We start from the raw sequence: 16917 nt of genomic DNA, 5'->3' as shown, positions 1-16917 counted from the left end.
CTCCGCCCGACGTCTGTGAAATGTCCCCTGCCTCCTAACTTCAGGGACCAGAGTGAGCNGAAGAGCTTTTAGGGGCTGGGCCAGCCAAAGAGTTCTCCCCAGAGGGCAAGGAAGCAGGAGAAAAGAGAAAGTGGCCTCAGCTGGTGCCAGAGAGGATGGGACTGGCTGGGGGAGGGCGGGGAGAGGGGAGGGACCAGCAGGCGGGGAACGAGCTGCAGAGGGAAGGGAGGAGGGGAAACGTGCTCTCCCGAACCAGGCGGGACAGCTAGGCGGAGACCGCCCGGCTGACGACCGCACCAGCCCAGTCCACCCGCCCTCCCGGCGGCTGCAGCGCGGACACATTCAACCGACAGCGCTGCGTGCGGGAAGCGCCCGGCCATGTTCAGCCGGAGCTCGCGGAAAAGACTGTCCCGCCGCTCGGTGAGTGTCCTCCACCCGAGTGGAACCGCCCGCCCGGTCCCCACCGCCGGCAGCCAGCGCCCGGGCCCAGCCCCTCTCCGCCCCGCGGCCGCGCACCTGTGGCCCCAGGTAAGCTGGCCCCGCGGGCGCGCGAGGGGCTGGGCCCTACCCCAGGCCGGGCGACAGTGCCACCAGGGACCTGGACCCTAAATGCCATAGTTCGGGGCACCGAGGGTGAACCTTTTTCTTTTCCTCTTCTCGTAAGGAATATGGGAACCCCAGCCGAGAAACAGGACCTGGGACTGGCTTTTGGGCGTCCCAGCTACCCTCTTCTAGGGAACCCTGGCTTAGTCCAGGACAGCCACCAGGTGGTCCCCGCAACTCCAGGGAACGGAAAGGTCTTGCTTTTGTTTCTTAGAAACCGGTGACCAAGGTGTCTGGGGGAGACAAAGCCCCAGCCAAGCCATTTCTTGGTGGTTTGGTGCCCATGCTCTCTATATAGACAGCCCACCTGGGATCACATGCCCTTCTCCAGGTGGGAGAATCTGGTCCCAAGTCCCCAACATCAGAAAACAGTTGAGTCCAATCACAGAGGCGGGGTGGGAGGGGCAGGCCTTCCTGCCTAGGAGACAAGTGGGGCTTTGAGGGGAGCCCTGGTGGTGGACACGCTTGTGTTGTCTTTTTGTTTTGAAGTTGACTGGACTGGGTCGGATTGAGAGAGGCCAGCCATGTAACGCCTGTGGTGACCAGTGTCCCGGGTTCGCCTTGCACAAATGGAGGTAGGATGGTCTTAAACACACAACACTAGGGAAGAAAAATAAATACACTTTCCCCCTTTTAAGTCTATCCTGTAAGTCACATGGAAAGAATGCAAACACTGTTCCTTTAAGAGCCCAGCTACATCTGCTACAAATATTGAAGGTGGAAGTGGTGGCCAGACACTGGAGGATGCAGGAGATGCATTTTCCTGATGCCAGAGCTTTAAGTGGGAAGTCTCTAGGTAACTCTGCCCCAAACAATTCAAACCCGGAGCATGGCGCTGTTGCCAGGCTCCGTGGTGCAGTGGGTGGAGGATTGCCTAGACGAACTGGTGTTCTCCAATTGTGCTTTCAGTTCAGTCCTTGTAACTCTGGGTCCCAACCACAAATCCACCACTGCCTGCCTGTGCTGTGTCAACCTCTTCCCGTGGCCAGATGTTTCTTATTAATGTGCCTCGAATGTTGATTTTCAGGCAGCCTCAGCTGGCTTGCAATGATTTTGTTTGGGAGTGGAGGGATTCGGGTACCCTCCCACTGCATCTGACTGGTAGGGCGGTGATTGAGGGAAGTTGGGGTGTGGGTTTACAGACTCCACTTGCTGATATAAAGGTGAGTTCTCTCCCTGTCATCTTGATGAAAAGGAAAAAGTGGGTACAGTGGACAGTTGGCCAGCATCATTCTTGGATTAAAGCATCCTTCCTCCCACTCCCAGGGTCCTTTGAAGGAGANTGTTTTGGATACAACAGAGAAAAGTTATTTGTGACCTCCTACCCCCTAACCACCACCACCTCTGCACATCTCTAGTTTCCTAGAGCACTGGTACATGCTGGGCATTCCATGATAAGGAAACCCCCAGCTGGTTTCTTCAGAGATGAAGTGCTTTTGTTCCCACCTCAGATGAGCCTGGCAGGCTCTCTGCCTTTGTTTCAGGGCAATGAGCACAGACTTGGGGCTTTCAAGCATTTAATGACTAGTGTGACAGAGTCCAGGCAGGCAACATTATAAATATGTGATTGGACATAAGCATCTGTCAATAGTGTCAGTGCTGTCTTCAAGGTGATATGCTCTGGGCAGGCCCTCGGGGGTCTCAGGTATGAAAGTGGCTTACACATGGGCGTGGATATTGAAACCTTTTTGTAAGCTAAATTCAGTGTGATAGAATAGCTCATGGCTTCTCTTGATCCATCTGGCAATGTAATGGAAGTGATGAGCAGGGCAGGTGGTTTGCAGTCTCCCTGTCTTCTTTGCCTATGGATCACCTTCTGACCAGAGGCCAGTTGGCAAGTGGCTCAGTGAGGGTATATAGCTGTGTGACCACTGAACGTTCAGTCCCTAAGAGTCTACAGTTCCTAATTTCTCTACTGTTATACAGGAGTGACAAGGACACTTACCTGGGTTAAAGTGCGGTGTTGAAAGAATTATTTCCAGGCCCAGAGTAAATGTGCACTAATTTTGTCGGTCCCAGCTTCCTTCCAAGGGCTGCGAAGGAAGAGATATAACTCACTTATTTGAGGATGCTGGATTGATTACCAGGGTTGTTTTGACCTTTGTGGTCATAGCTTCTTAGAACTTTACATCATTTTAACCCAGCTGATTTTTTGATGGGAAAACAAGGGTTTTATTTTCAGCCCATGAAGGAAAAGAGACCTTTTCATCAAACTGAGGGATTTTTCACATGGAAGTAATTTTCCCACTAGCACCAGCAAAAAGGCTTCCCTTTTGTGCCATGAATAGGGTTTTCATAGCGTTTCCTCCCATCACTGGACAGGAAGCAGCTTGGGTGACCTTCTGCCTGATCATTTGTGGGGTTCTAGTAATCTCTGTAGTCTTNTTTTAAATGGTCCTGTTACCTTCTTTTACTGGGGAGTCCTAAGCCCTTTGGTAGACACCAGTGCCTGGGGATNAAGAAGGGCTGGAGTGTCAGGCATCAGAAGCTTGTTTTTGTTCTGACACACGAAGAACACACATCTTTTCCAAGATGCCAAGTCTCAATGCTGTGGCAAGCTGTTTGACCCAAGTAACTTAAGGAAGGAATAGTTTATTTTAATTGTAGTTTGAGGGTAGTCTGCAGTGGTTCAGTCTGATGCTGCTTATATAGCTAAAACTGGTTCCTCAAGGTGTGGTTGTCCCCAGTGAGCAGATGCTCATGTACTCAAGTGATGCCATGTGGACCTTCTCCCCAGTATAACTGGTCAATAGAAGGCTAGCACCTGTGACTGGGCAATGGAGGGAGGAAAGTGGGACTGGAGGTTCAAGAGGAGGTTGTAGGTGTGGGGAGAGAGAAGAGAATGGATGGAATAAGAAGCCACCATAGACCAGAACCATGTGGCCAGGAGAAACAGCAAGTCACAAGGGATTTTATAACTGGGGAAGAAGTTACAGTAGTCCTAGATCTGCCCAAGCTAGGCATTTGTTTTATGAATAAAACATCTGGATTGTTTGTCTTTTATATGGGCTTATTAAAACATTCATTCCAACGATAGTAGTCTGTCATGATGGGAGAGACATGAGGGCAGAAGCTCAAATCAGCTAGTCACATTGTAGCCATAGCCAGGAAGCAAGAGAGANATGAATGCTGGCCCTCTGGCNTTTGGGATGGTGTCTTCCATATTTAGTGTGGATCTTTCCTCCTCAGTTATACTTCTGGAGGCAGTCTCATAGACAAACCTAGAGATACATTTCCTAGGTGACTCTAAGTCCGAGCGACCTGACCATGAAGATTAACCATTACAACAACAACAACAAAACCCTAAGAGCTTCNCTTGTGACCCCAGCCATTTAACTGGTCTGCGTGCATCCAGCCTGATCCTCCTCCATCCCAAAGCCCACACAGGCATCTCTTCAGAGTAAGATAGAAGTAAGGTATTGCCTCCTAGCACAAAGGGCTGTGAGTTCCAGGAAGGAAGCCCAGAGAAAACAAACTGCTTTCTTCTGGCACAGTGCTCAGACCTGGGGCTTTGAAGTACACCCAAAAATCTAGCTGGCATCTGTTCTTTGACTAGCTCTGTGACCTTGGAAAAAGGACTTGGGCTCCCTTTCCTGTCTCACTGGAAGACTCTACAGCACAAATATTTGAATGGCTGTTTGTATGCCAGGTGTTTTGTTGGTGGTGGCGACCCAGCAAGAGACAGACAATCAGGATTCCGGGCCCCATTCCACAAATAATTAAAGCCTAGATAANGTGGTTCATGTGAAGTCTCTGAGGATATGACATTTGGGTNGAGATCTAAATGAAGGGAGGAGAATCTTGCTGATTGGAGCTGATAAGGAAACCAACATTCCAGCCCCTGGAAGCTCCTCAGGAAGGTGGTCTGAATCCCGTCCCTTGACCCACTGAGTCTTAAACTGGAGCGAGGCACCTGGCTTGACTTGCATGTACATTAGCATCAAGAGGCACTGAGTTAATATACCTTGCAGAATGAACGGCAAAATTATTCTCTTCACTTTGGGTCTTACCATGAGGGATAAAAGACATCTATAAAAGTGTAGTTCTTCTTAAAATGACTGTATTTTATCACAAGGACGACTTTGCTGAGTAATGCTACACTTCCACTTTACTGTTCTGTTTTCCTTTAGGCAGCAAATGTGGATATTTGGGGGGATTTCTAATAAAAATAAGGGGTTATGTGTCTTGGAAAACAGGAGCCACAATTCTTGCACTTTGTGTGGAGTCACTGGAAGCATTGGCGGCCTCTGCTTGCTAGAGGTGACCTAGTGAAAGGAAATCGTCATCTCATGGCAGCTTAGTGGGAAACCCTAGAGTTTTCAGGCTGCTGAGAGGATGATATTAAGGAGGAAGATGAAGGCAGCTTCATGGGCTATGACTTGGTACTTAGTGCATCTGCNACAAGAGGGCTACTGGGGAGCCAATTATGCTTGCAGGTTTGCATCTAGTCTGGGGCAGGGGCAGGGAGATTTGCACAATGGTTTGATCTCTGCACATTCGTTCGGTTACTAANGACAGCAGTGTCAGATGTCCATCATGAAACACCAATAAGAAAACAGAACACATGCAACGATAGAAAGAACTGACTGGTGGGTGTCAGGCTCCCGCGTGTAATATATAAGCTTACCAAACCTTTTGAGCTAGGTGTGGTTATTTTATTGATAAGGAAATCAACGCTCCCAGTTGCTATATCACTTAGCTAAGGCCCCTGGGCCACCGAGAGTCATGCTCATCCCCGGAGATTCATCTGTCTCTTGTGACTTAGTATAAAACAGAGAACAACCAAAGGCTTGAGTCCTCCAACTGTTAGTGGGGTCTGTTTCCTCAGCTTAGCATATTAGACAAGTAAACCACCTATATTAAATTCAACCTTCTGGCTTTTCTGGGAAAAACAAAACTATTTGATACTGTCAGGCCAGTTTTCTTCCTGGCGACTCTTGAGTAGTTTCCATTTACATGGTATTGAGTCTGACCTACCTCAGTTCCCTGAATTCTGGTTAGTGCAGGACCTCTTTGAGTATCCAGGTTACCTGTCCTGTGCTAGAAATCCCAAGTGAGTGCTTCATCTCTGCCAATCAAGTTTTGGAAACACTAAGCTGCTNTAATACCATGGAAAACGGTGACAACCAAACAANTGCTTTGTGTCCCATCTCTCAGGCGTGGCCACTCTTGGATGTGGACGTGACTGTTCAGTTTTTGTAGTGGGAGTCCCAGAGAACTCAAGCAGATGCCTGGCTTTTCACAGCCAAGCTAGTCAATGATCATCCAGATCTGTCTGACTATAAGCATTTTCCTGTGGGCCAAGGCCTCTCAGATTTTACCTGCTTATAAATTGCTTGGAGATTTTGTTCAAACTCGGGTTCTGGTTCTCTTGGTTTTAGAGAGGACCCAAGATTCTGTCCTCCTGAGAGGTTCTGAAATGCTGCTCGAGCTGCTCCAGGGACCACACTGTGCACTGCAAACATCAAGACTATGGCTCACAAATGCTGACCTCTTGGTCACATCTAAGCTTCAGGTCTTTTGTATGGTAGCAAATCAAAATGGATTTTATAATTTTAAAAGAGCAAGGAGAAAATTAAAAGAATGATAATTCACAATTTAGGGAAGTAGTCTGAAATTCAAATTTCCATGCTTATATAAGAAATTACTGAACAAAGCCTAGCTCATTTGTTGACATTTCATCTTATTTGTTTGTTTATTTATTGTGATAGCAGTGGGGTTGAGTAGTTGAAGATGAGAGACCATAGACTGCATAGCCTAAACTGTTTAGTATCTAACTCTATAGAAAATGGGTGCTGGCCTCTAGACTAGATTACTTACTATTTAGAGTACATGCATACTTAGTTTAGAAATGAGGAGTCTGAGAACCGCTGGAGTCACAGCCATAAGGAAACATTTCCTGCCAACCTAGTTGAGAACAGAGGTAAAAATAAAAGCAGCCAGAGAAGCAGGGCACAGACCAAAGCTCTTTCTAAAGGCTGTCAACAGGGTTTGCAAGGCCAGATCAATGACCCTCCAGGGGCTTCTAAGCCCCCTTGTAATCTCTTTAACATTGCAACTTTATGTATACGTGTAGGTTCAATTGGAGCAGGAAGAGGTAGACTTTTACAACAGCCTCCTGGAGTCCCATTTTCATGAGCAGCTGACAGGGGCAGTCCACAGCAGGGCTAGACTTGGTGAGGCCATTGTAATTATGTAGAACAGTTAGTCTCTGGATAAGGAGGCTTTTCCAGGCACATGCTTTGGCTGGACCACGGTTGCTCCAGAGGCATTGCCCTCAGGGGGCAGCCATGCCTGTGCCTTGAAAAGCATCCTTCCTTAGTTGCCTTGGCGACCCTGGGCTTCTAACTACAGCCATAATTTGGGGTGATGCTGGCTTGGTTTTTAGTGGATTGTTATTTGACTATGAAATAGTTTCTCACCTATTGTGCTGTCTCAATCAATACATTTGCTAGAAAAGGGAAAGTGTGTGTGTGTGTGTGTGTGTGTGTGTGTGTGTGTGTGTGTGAATGATAGAGACAGAGAGACAGAGACAGAGAAAGGCTTAGACACTTATACCTGGGATCTTCTTCCAGACAGGACTAAGAAAGGTACTGGTTGTATGTGATTTGCTTAGATGTATGATAGAAGTTGAGTCTTTTAATAGGGGTTTCTTATGAAAAAAACAAACAAAACAAAACAAAAAACAAAACTAGTCCATCTCAATATATTTGGCATCTCTTATTTGGAAATAGATATTGGTATTATGAAAGGAATTGTAATCTCACTCATGCACACACACACACACACACACACACATACACATACACACACACACACACGCATCATTCCAGAGAGGAGGAAAGTGCAGCTGTGGAACAAAGCCTGCTTGCTACCTGTTTCATGCTTAGATGGTTTTCAAATGGTCAGAAAGAGATAAAAAGAAAACATTTTGGGTCACATAAAATTATATGAAAATTCCATTTTAGAAGCCTGTAAATAAAGTTTCACTGGCAACCAGGCCCACCCACTCTTTTGGTGACATCTGAGGCAGAGTTACAAGGCAGGCCTTATGTCCTGCAGAGCTGAAAGTGGTTATGACCTTAGGCCGGTCAGAACCAGTCTCTCAACTGCTAAACCAGAGATATATGTTAATTATGGTTTAGTAAGTATTTCTCAGATTCAGTCATGTCATTTTACTAACATATATTCTTCATAGTATCATTTAGAGCTTGCATTTTCCCATACTTTGAAATGATCTGTGGCTATCTTCCACATTCGTTTATGTAGAGCATACTTTTCTTAACTTTCAGCAAGCAATTTTTTGTTTTGCTTGTTTGTTTGTTTTTTGCTGTTTCTTACTGAATGCTCTTACACTGTCACTGTTCTATGCTCGTGTGTTTGCATAGTTCTATATTTCTGTCACATAACTGGAACTACTAGGTCAGAGGATATGGACCTGGAAAATTAAAAAACAAACAAACACAGTTGTCAAATTGTCCTGCCAATTTCCATCCCAACTCCTTAAAAAACAAAAAAACCCAACAGAATGTACACTCCTTGGGCTGTGATGTTGAGACATCTCAGCTTGTATGGCAACCTGGTAATTAATCCTTGCTTAATTGCCCCAAGTGACAGTTTGTGTCTGACGAGTAGTGAGACAACAGAACATCAGTGTCAGTCACCCGTTTTCCACCATATATTTTAATTTGCCTTTAATCCTGCCTGTGATGCTCAGGCTCTGTTGAGCCGAGCGCCACTCACTCCAATATTTCCTCAGTTCCCGTCAGCAGGAGGAAGGAGAACCGAATAAATTTGCTATTTTATTGTCTTTTGGTTCTGCAGGCTCAAAGGTTACCCTTTAACCTTGCCGTTAATGAGTACCCCAGAGGGATTTCCCTGTGGAGAAAAAGGAGCATCGCCTACTGGGAATCATTCCCAGATCCCCCAGCTTCTTGAGATCAAAGGTTTTCTATCTACCTACATATAGGACAGCAATAGGTACAGTCTCTGGGGGCAGCCAGAGACTGTTTGCAGCCAGTGTCATGACTGTTTCTTTGAGGCTCGTCAAGACTTACTGGGGAATATTACAGTAGAGTGGCTAAAGGGGCTATTTTTAAATGCTGATTGTTGGGATGCTGTCTGCCTGAATGTGCGCATGTGTGTGTAGGCCAGGGCTTAACTCAGATGTCATTCCACAAAAGCCATCACTTGAGTTTTCTAGACAGTGCCTTTCACTGGGACCTGTGGCTTGCTGATTTCACCAGGCTGGTTTGTCTAGTGAGTCCCCGGGGATCCCCTGCTTCTGTCTCCCCAGCACAGACTGCCGAAGTGTATACCACCATACCCATCTTTTTACTTGGGTTTTGTGGATGTAACCCAGGTGCTCATGCTTTTGTAGAAAGCACCAACAACCCCCTAAAAAAATGCCCTGGTTCTGCTTCTTGGTAGAACAGCAGCACTGATCAAGGGATGTAACCCTTCCAAGCTTGGTTTTCTGAGTGAAATGGAGGTAATATGGTTCACCTGGTGAGGTGGTTGTAGGATTTATGGGTTGAAACACACGTCTTCGATAGAGTATGTGTTCCATGAATTCACAGGTCCCAAGAAGGTTTAGTGGAGACAGGGCTGTATGAAGAGAGAGAGATGTTCTTGATTCAAGGCCCCAGAAATGGCAGGTTATAAGATAGATTTTTCAAAAGCCACTTCCTTGGGAGCGGAAGCCTATCAGTCTCAGTGGGAGTGATGGTTCTCCTCTTATGATCAGAGAGACAGTGTAGAGCTCCTAGGAGGGACCTTAAGTGATACTAACAGAATGAGATCTTGTGGAAGGCAGATTTAGACCCTTATTGCCTGTGGACTCTCCTTGGAGTGGGGACAGGGGGATTTGCACATGACATGAGCTGGTCTTGGTAGAACTGAACCCTATACCTTCATAACCTCCACCCAAGTGAAGTATGTGCAAGGTGTTCATAAAAACAGTTTGCAAAGGCTAAGAGGAAGGTAACCTTCAAACTCATCCTCTAGGGGCCCCTTGTGAGTATCCTGTCTCACCAGCTGCACTGTGAAAACTCAGGTTCAAGATGAGAACTAAACTGTACAATACACAGACTGTTTTCCCTGGCCTGGTTAATAATAGTCAATGAGTTCGGTGGCTTTCTGGCCTTTCTAAGCACTTCCATTTATATGAGCACTAGTCCTTAATCCAAAGATCCCTGTTAGTGGCATAAAAAGGAAGAACATTTATTAAGTGTCTGAACCTGAGATCAGGTACTGAAACCTCTTAAAGCAAGATCTGTGTTTATATCTTGTAAACATTATGCAGGATTTAAATCTTGAATTAGTTGACATTTGATATGGGCAAAAATATAAATTTTTGTTTTCTTGGGATAACCGAAAATATATGACAGCTCGTCTCCTACAGAACTTTCCTTTTAGATGGAGCATGTGTGTCTGGCGGGCACAGTCCCTACTGACCCCTCTACACTCACACTTGCTCTGCCTTGCTTGCACAAACAGATGGCTAGTGTCAGTACACAGCTGAGTTTGTGGCTACAGATTTAATAGAGACCATGACCACGGATGGCTAGAAGGATGCTAGGAATATTAAGTCACTCCTTGGCAGGGACAGCCATTCAAACCACGACAGACATTCAGGCAACAAAGTCCTCCATGTCTGAAAGATGACATAGAGAAGGGACCAATGTTATGGAAACTTTGTGTGCCTGGTGACTTACATGCAACACTTCATGTCATACGTAAAGCAGTTTTCTGAGATGCATCTTTGACCTTCCATTTTTCAAACATAAGGTAACATGGAAGGGATGTAGCACTAGATAGCAAAGTCTAGTTCACTCAGACATCAGGTCACAGGTCTTTCAGGCTCAAGCTACCAAGTTGTTTAACCAAGACTTGTTATAACATTTTGGTTTGGGGGGGGGGGGAGTCTAAATACGAAACCGTACTGTGATGTCATCTTCTGTTTTCAGTATCTTGGGAATGGAATCTGCTTTCTGTCTGTAAATGAACCTGTCTGAAGAACCCTGGATTAGCTGGTGTATTTGAGGCTGGGACCTTTCACTTGAAACTCCTATCAGATCAGAGGAGATGGTGATTGTATGTTAGGGTCTCTGAAAGATGCCTCCAGGATTCCAAGCTTCGTATAAGGGGAATGGTAGCTTGACCAGATCTGTGTGTATTAAAGATGGGGCTTCATTCAGTTTGTTAATAGCTTGGGGTTTAGTTGGACAGACTGGAAGTCTGAGAAGGAAGTCTTTAGAAAGATCATCGTGGCCTAGGGAGATGGCTCAGAGCACAAAGGTCTTGCTGTACAAAACTGAAGATCCTGAGAACCCATGTAAAAGCTGGCAGTAGCAGCTAGGACCTGTAATCCCAGCACACCTATGGTGAGATGAGAGAGAGAGAGAGAGACAGACAGACAGACAGACAGACAGGAGAATTTCTGGGCTAGATTCCACAGAGCTATGAACAAGAGTCCCTGCCCCAAACCAGGTGGAAGATAAGGACCAACAACATAGGTTGTCCTTTGACCACCATAGGTATGTTATGCGTGGCACGTGGGCACCCACCTTCACACCACACACACACACACACACACACACACACACACACACACAACCTAAACCATATGCATAAGAATCAAGAAAGGTCATAACTATTTTCATGTTTCCTGAAGGAATCCACAAAAGTGGCCAGTGAAAGGAGAGAATTCATAGTATGCTTTCTGTGACCAGATTGAAGCAAGCATGACGACGTGCCATATAACCATTTTAAGTCTTTGTATTCAGGATTTTTAATGTGTGTCCTGACACTTTGGAAATCTAGGTGTCTCAATGGCAAAACCAATGCAATCACATGCGGACAGTGAAAGCCTTTAATGTGGCCATTATGAGATTTTGTGTTTTTTAGAGTGTGAGATGTTACAGAACTGACTTGCCCATGCTTAGGAGATGACTCGTCATGTGTACATATAGCATAGGAATGCATGCTCCAACTTCAAATGCTGAGGAGTTAGGCCTCAGGGGGTTTTATTAAAAGAATGCAAGTAGTTTCTCTCTTTCAGTGGCCCTATAACATTGCCTTGATGACATAATTTTCAAAGCCTTTTGCTTTACAATCAGACACCCAGGGCTTTTCCTTCTCATTTGTTTCTTTGATGACTTGGCTTTTGAAGCTCCTCCAACAACTTGTTGAGTTGTTTAGAAAGCTCCATGCCAGGCTCCTTTTAATCTTTATGAATCTGAACGTTGGAGGCAGTAAATGAACTTGGAAATGCCTGCTTTCTCTTGGGCTTGTAATATTAATAGTCCTAGAAAAGGGCATGGTGATGATTTGTGGGTTCTAGGAGTGGAAGAACAAAATTGATGTTTCCTGTGATTTGGGGTTATACTTATGGTTTCAATGTGAAACTATTCCTTATAGTCTCAGGTACTTAAATGAGCCTCTCTAGTGTGCTGTTTGAGGAGGTTGCAGAACCCTTAGGGTCTAGGTATGAGTCTTGAGAAAACTTGGCCCTATATTTGGTTCTCTCTTATTCTTAATCTGTCAAGACATGAACAAGAACCACCACAAGCCCCTACTGCCACAAATAGAACAGACCCTTCTCTGACAGCAGGGACTGCCCCCTGTAAACTGAGCAAAGCAAACCCTTCTCCCTTTAAATGACTTTGGTCAGATGTTGTCACAATGACAAGAAAGGTAACCAGTATGATATTTAAATTGTTATTTAATATAGTCATGGATAACAGCATTTTATGGTAGAAGTCATCTCTTGCTTTAGTTAGGGCTGAAATGCCAGGTAGCTAGTGTGTAGTTTAGACAATTTTGAAGATTCAGGAAAGGTGATTTATGAATAAGAAGAGAAGTAGTGTGATTCCATCAGCCAGAAATGTGTAGTCCTAGCAGTAAGGTATGATTTTCTTCTAGTCTGTTTCCTTTGTGTGTAGTCTCATGTAGTTGCATGACTTACCTAGAGCTGAAAGGAACAGATTCCTAAATGACTGCCTTAAAGCAACAGCAACTCCGGAGACTCCTGTGGTTAGAAAAGTCCAGAATCCGGTATGAGTAGAGTGTGATCTCCCTGAAGACTCGTGGGAAGATCTGGCTGCTGCCTCTCCTAGATTCTGGTGGCCCCTAACCACTCTTCGTGTTCCTGGCTTGTGGACTCACCACTCCCTTCTCGGCTCCATCATCACATGGCTTTCTTCCTGCCTGATGTGTCATCTAAGGATTTATTTTTGGATTGGGAGCCACCTTAATCCAGAATGATCTCATCTCAAGATTTGTAATTACATCTACAAAAACCTTTTTTTTTTTTTTAAATAAGGGCACCCTTCCCCCATCGAATTCATGTATCTTTTAGGGGCCTCTGTATTGATGCCACTATAGTAAGCCATGAAAAAATTATGTGATTCCTTTCTTAAGCATCCTGTTCAATAATGGCTTTCTTTAAAAAAAAAAAAGAAGTTGATTTAAGTATATGGGTCTTTTACTTACATGTATATATGCAGACTATGTATGTGCCTAGTGCCCATAGAACCAAACGATGGCCTTGGATCCCTAGAACTGTAGTTAAAGAGAGTTATTAGCCACCATGTGGGTGCTGTGTACCAAACTCAGGTCCTCAGTAATAGTAGCCATTGCTCTTAAGCACTGAGACATCCCTCCAGCCCCCAGTAAATGGCTTTTTAAATGTGTTATTTGCAAAACCGTGTGGCTGCATTGAATATCTGGGTCTTGACTTTAGGATAACTTTATGAGGAACCCACTTGACCTCTTTTAAGGCACAATTGAGGGCTTACAATAGAAAAGGATCGCTGAAGCTGCTACTGGTGGACGGACTTCTGCGATGGAATTTGCAGCCCATATTGGTGAGGCCTGAATCATTTGACCCACCCTGGGTCACCCTATGAATCCATCTGTCTTCTTTTAATGCTTTTTTTTTTTTAATAGCTTTGCCAGGGAAATGCATAGGAAATGAACTAGTAGTGGAGAGAGAGTTATTTGTGGAAAGAGCATTTGACCTTTTGGCCTTTTAATTAAGGCCGTATACTGGATTCACATTCAAAGGGGAGAGAAAATAGTCTTGTCTTAGAAAATTAAGTTTTTAGTAATCCTAGAAATGAATGCCGTTCTTACAAATCCTGCTGGAGCCAAGTCAGTCCCTACAAAACCCACTCCACAAAGAGAAACGGAAGAGGAGCATTAATACTCCTTCCCAGTTGTCTCATTTCAACTCCAGGAAGGGATCTAGACTTACTAGAACAGCTCGTTTAAAGTAACATGAAAATAAGTGGCAGTTTCTTCATTGTGATCATTATCATATGGCTATCATTAATTGATCATTTACAATGTGCCAGGAGTATTATAGGAATCACATTACTTGAAGTCTTATACAGTGATAAGTGTAGCCCAGGCTGGCATTGAACTCAGGGTTCCAAATAGCTTCTCAAGTGCTGAGATTACAGGTGTGCACCACCAAACCCAACCTCTTAATAATCCTTGAAACCACTTACAGGCCAAATACTATTGTTTCCTGCAGAAACTGAAATGCTACAGGTCTTGGCCATGGAGCAAGTTGACACCAACAGTAATGTATGTCTTTTGGCTCTGAGTACAGTCTGGACCCTTAATCTATGTGTTCTCCTCAGGCTCTGGAGGGATGGATGTAGACTTTAACCCACTAGAATGTCCTAGGGCTGTCCATCAATCCCATTGCTGTCCATTTATTTAGTTTTTCTTGGGACTTAGAATAGGCAAGTTCTCAGGAGCTGATGGCCTGGAAGTGTGGTTGGAAACTTCATGTATTTCAAATCTAGCCCAGCCTTCCAGGATTTGATAGCCATGCCAAGGACACCAGAAAAAACATAAGAATGAACACACAGACAGATACACAGACACACACACACACACAGACACACACACACACACACACACGAAAGCCTGCACAAATAATCACACAGCTTAAATGAACATCAGTTTAGTCCAGCTGCCCAATAGCTTGTCTTTTGTGTGTGTGTGTGTGTGTGTGTGTGTGTGTATGTGTGTGTGTAGACTTCAACCACCTGTTAAAGGTGTGGGGTGATGGCAAGAAATGGAATGGGGGTGTCAAAGAAATTAACCTAGAAGTAGACCTTCCCTCCCTCCCTCTCTCCTTTCCTTCCTTCTTCACCACCACCACTTTCCTCAGGGTCTCTATGTAGTTCATCTGGCCTCCTGAGTTCAGGGGATGACAGACATGTACCAAACCTGGCCTTGAGTTTTTCTTGAGCAGGAGGTTTTTCTCACCATCTCCTTTCCTCTCACTTAAGATTTATGGAGTATAGCACAGTGGTCTTTAGGATCTTGGGTCAGATGTAGACTTGAACAAACCAAAGTATGGTATCTCTGTGGCAATGATCAAACATAAATGAGACCTTCTACTGGGTAGTAAAATGGACATCTTTCGAAATCTAAATATTATAGACCTGGACAGGAGCAGAGAGAGGCCTGTGACAGAGCAGAACACCTAGAAAACTAGACCCATTGGAGAAGTTGGTAGTTTTTCCAAATAGTGGAGAAATGATCCAATTGATTTGATCAACATTACTAGGGAAAACACCCAGCTTTCCCTCTGGCTTGGCATAAAGAGAGATGAATCTAAAGCTTTAAAAAATGCCATACTTTTATTGGGGATTACCTCTTACAAACTTGGAAGTAAAAGGTTTATCTAATGTAGACATTGTATCTTCCTTCCTTCTTTCCCTCCCTACCCTGGAGCTGCACTGCCAAGACAGTGGGTACCTTCTGTCTTATATGTTTACACATAATGGCACTGCCTGGGTATGTTTGTGTAGCTTGGCCCTTTCCTACCTCTGCTTGCTTGTTCTTTCTGGAGAACAGTTTTCCCGCTGATCTAAAATAAGATTCCAGTCCCTAAGCCCCCTCTTCTCTTTCTTAGCTTTCAGACTTTTCATAGCTCGTGCCTTACCTGAAACCATATGTTAATGAATTCTGGGCTTTGTGTTTGTCCCCAGGAATAGTTTAACTTATGTAAGCATATCAGCATCACATGGTCGTTTCGTTGCCTGCTTTTTTTGTTCAGTCGTTGATACCTGGAGCAGTACCTGGTCTAGCAAACATTCCGTGCAGATACATTGACTGCTGGAGGGTATGGAACTCAAAGGTCAGAAAGGAAAATGGATTATTTTGACAGTAATCGTTTTTGAAAATTGAAAGTCAAGAGAAAATTTGAACAAATTATCTGATCACCTGTAATATGCAGAGGCATAGTCTTTTTTAAAATGAGGAAACATTTCTTGTTAATGACAGATAAGCATGAGACACCTCATCCTGCAATTTGCAAAGGTCTCAGCGGGTGGATGTGTAAGAAAATCTTACTTGTTTTCTCAATGGGAATGTGACTGTTGTTCTTGTTTCTGTTAATTTGCAAATCCAGTCAAGAACTACTATGTCTGTGTTCATGTCTCATGGTGAACTCTTGTCTTTAGTGAACTATAACATTTCTTTTCATAGAAATTGTTAAAATAGTATACATCATATATTATGTTTGGGGTTATGCTTGACTAATTTCTGTCAAGATTTTAAAGCAACTTCTGGTACTAAAGAATTTGGAATTGTTCATAGGTGTAACAAGATTGATAATTGTGATTTTGTGATCTAAGGAGTGGTAAGAAAGCAATAACAGAACTATATTCCTAGTCCCGAAATACCACCTTTGCATTTAGAGACCCATAGATTTGGGCATTCAAGGCTGCCTGCCTCCCTCCTTCCCTCCCTCCCTTCCTTCCTTCCTTCCATCCATCCAACCATGCTGTTTGGGAATGGGGTACCTGCCATTTAGTAGGCCAGGCCCAGGAACATTAAGCATCATGGAGTCCCTGTGAAAGCACCTCCACAGTGGAAAGTACTTCCCGAATAATGGCAGCCTCTATCCAGGATGAAGTGTGGGAAAGAGTTGACAGAAGCAGGTGCTTTTGCAAGAATACATACTACACTTCTGAGATTTGCAAACCTGACTAACTTCTCTGGGCCATGGTCTTCCAAACCTATAACTGGAAAGAGATGATAGAATCAGGCAGGGCCCTGTAATCATGGACCTACCATAAAGTACCAAGTTCAGAAGTTTCTCTCCAGGGCTCTCTTTGAAAGCCCCCATTGAAAATTGTAGTACACTGTCATGCCGGCCACCTGCTGCTATGCCCCCAGCTACCCCTGGAAACCCAGGAAGCACAGGCATGAGAAGAATAAAACTTGCTCTTTCTGTGGAAACTGAGCTCTTGGGAAAAACTAAAAGAGAATGTTAAAAAGAGTGAA

General features: G+C 44.5%; 1 protein-coding gene across 2 annotated transcripts in view; it reads left to right on the top strand.

Moving 5' to 3' along the window:
• Positions 1-264: 264 nt before the first annotated feature.
• Positions 265-16917, top strand: part of Prickle2 (prickle planar cell polarity protein 2) — a 344729-nt gene continuing 328076 nt past the window's right edge. Inside the window, exons 1-2 of one of the 2 annotated variants that reach the window (XM_021164852.2) lie at positions 265-420; positions 1093-1178. In XM_021164852.2, the coding sequence (XP_021020511.1) occupies positions 379-420; positions 1093-1178 (128 nt within the window). In that variant the 5' untranslated portion in view covers positions 265-378. Of the gene's footprint in view, positions 529-1092; positions 1179-16917 lie in introns of both variants that reach the window. The other variant, XM_029478412.1, reaches the window with a different exon arrangement.

Source organism: Mus caroli, chromosome 6 (assembly GCF_900094665.2).
Source record: "Mus caroli chromosome 6, CAROLI_EIJ_v1.1, whole genome shotgun sequence".
NCBI classification, from domain to species: domain Eukaryota; kingdom Metazoa; phylum Chordata; class Mammalia; order Rodentia; family Muridae; genus Mus; species Mus caroli.
This window is presented reverse-complemented; position numbering and strand designations above follow the sequence as displayed.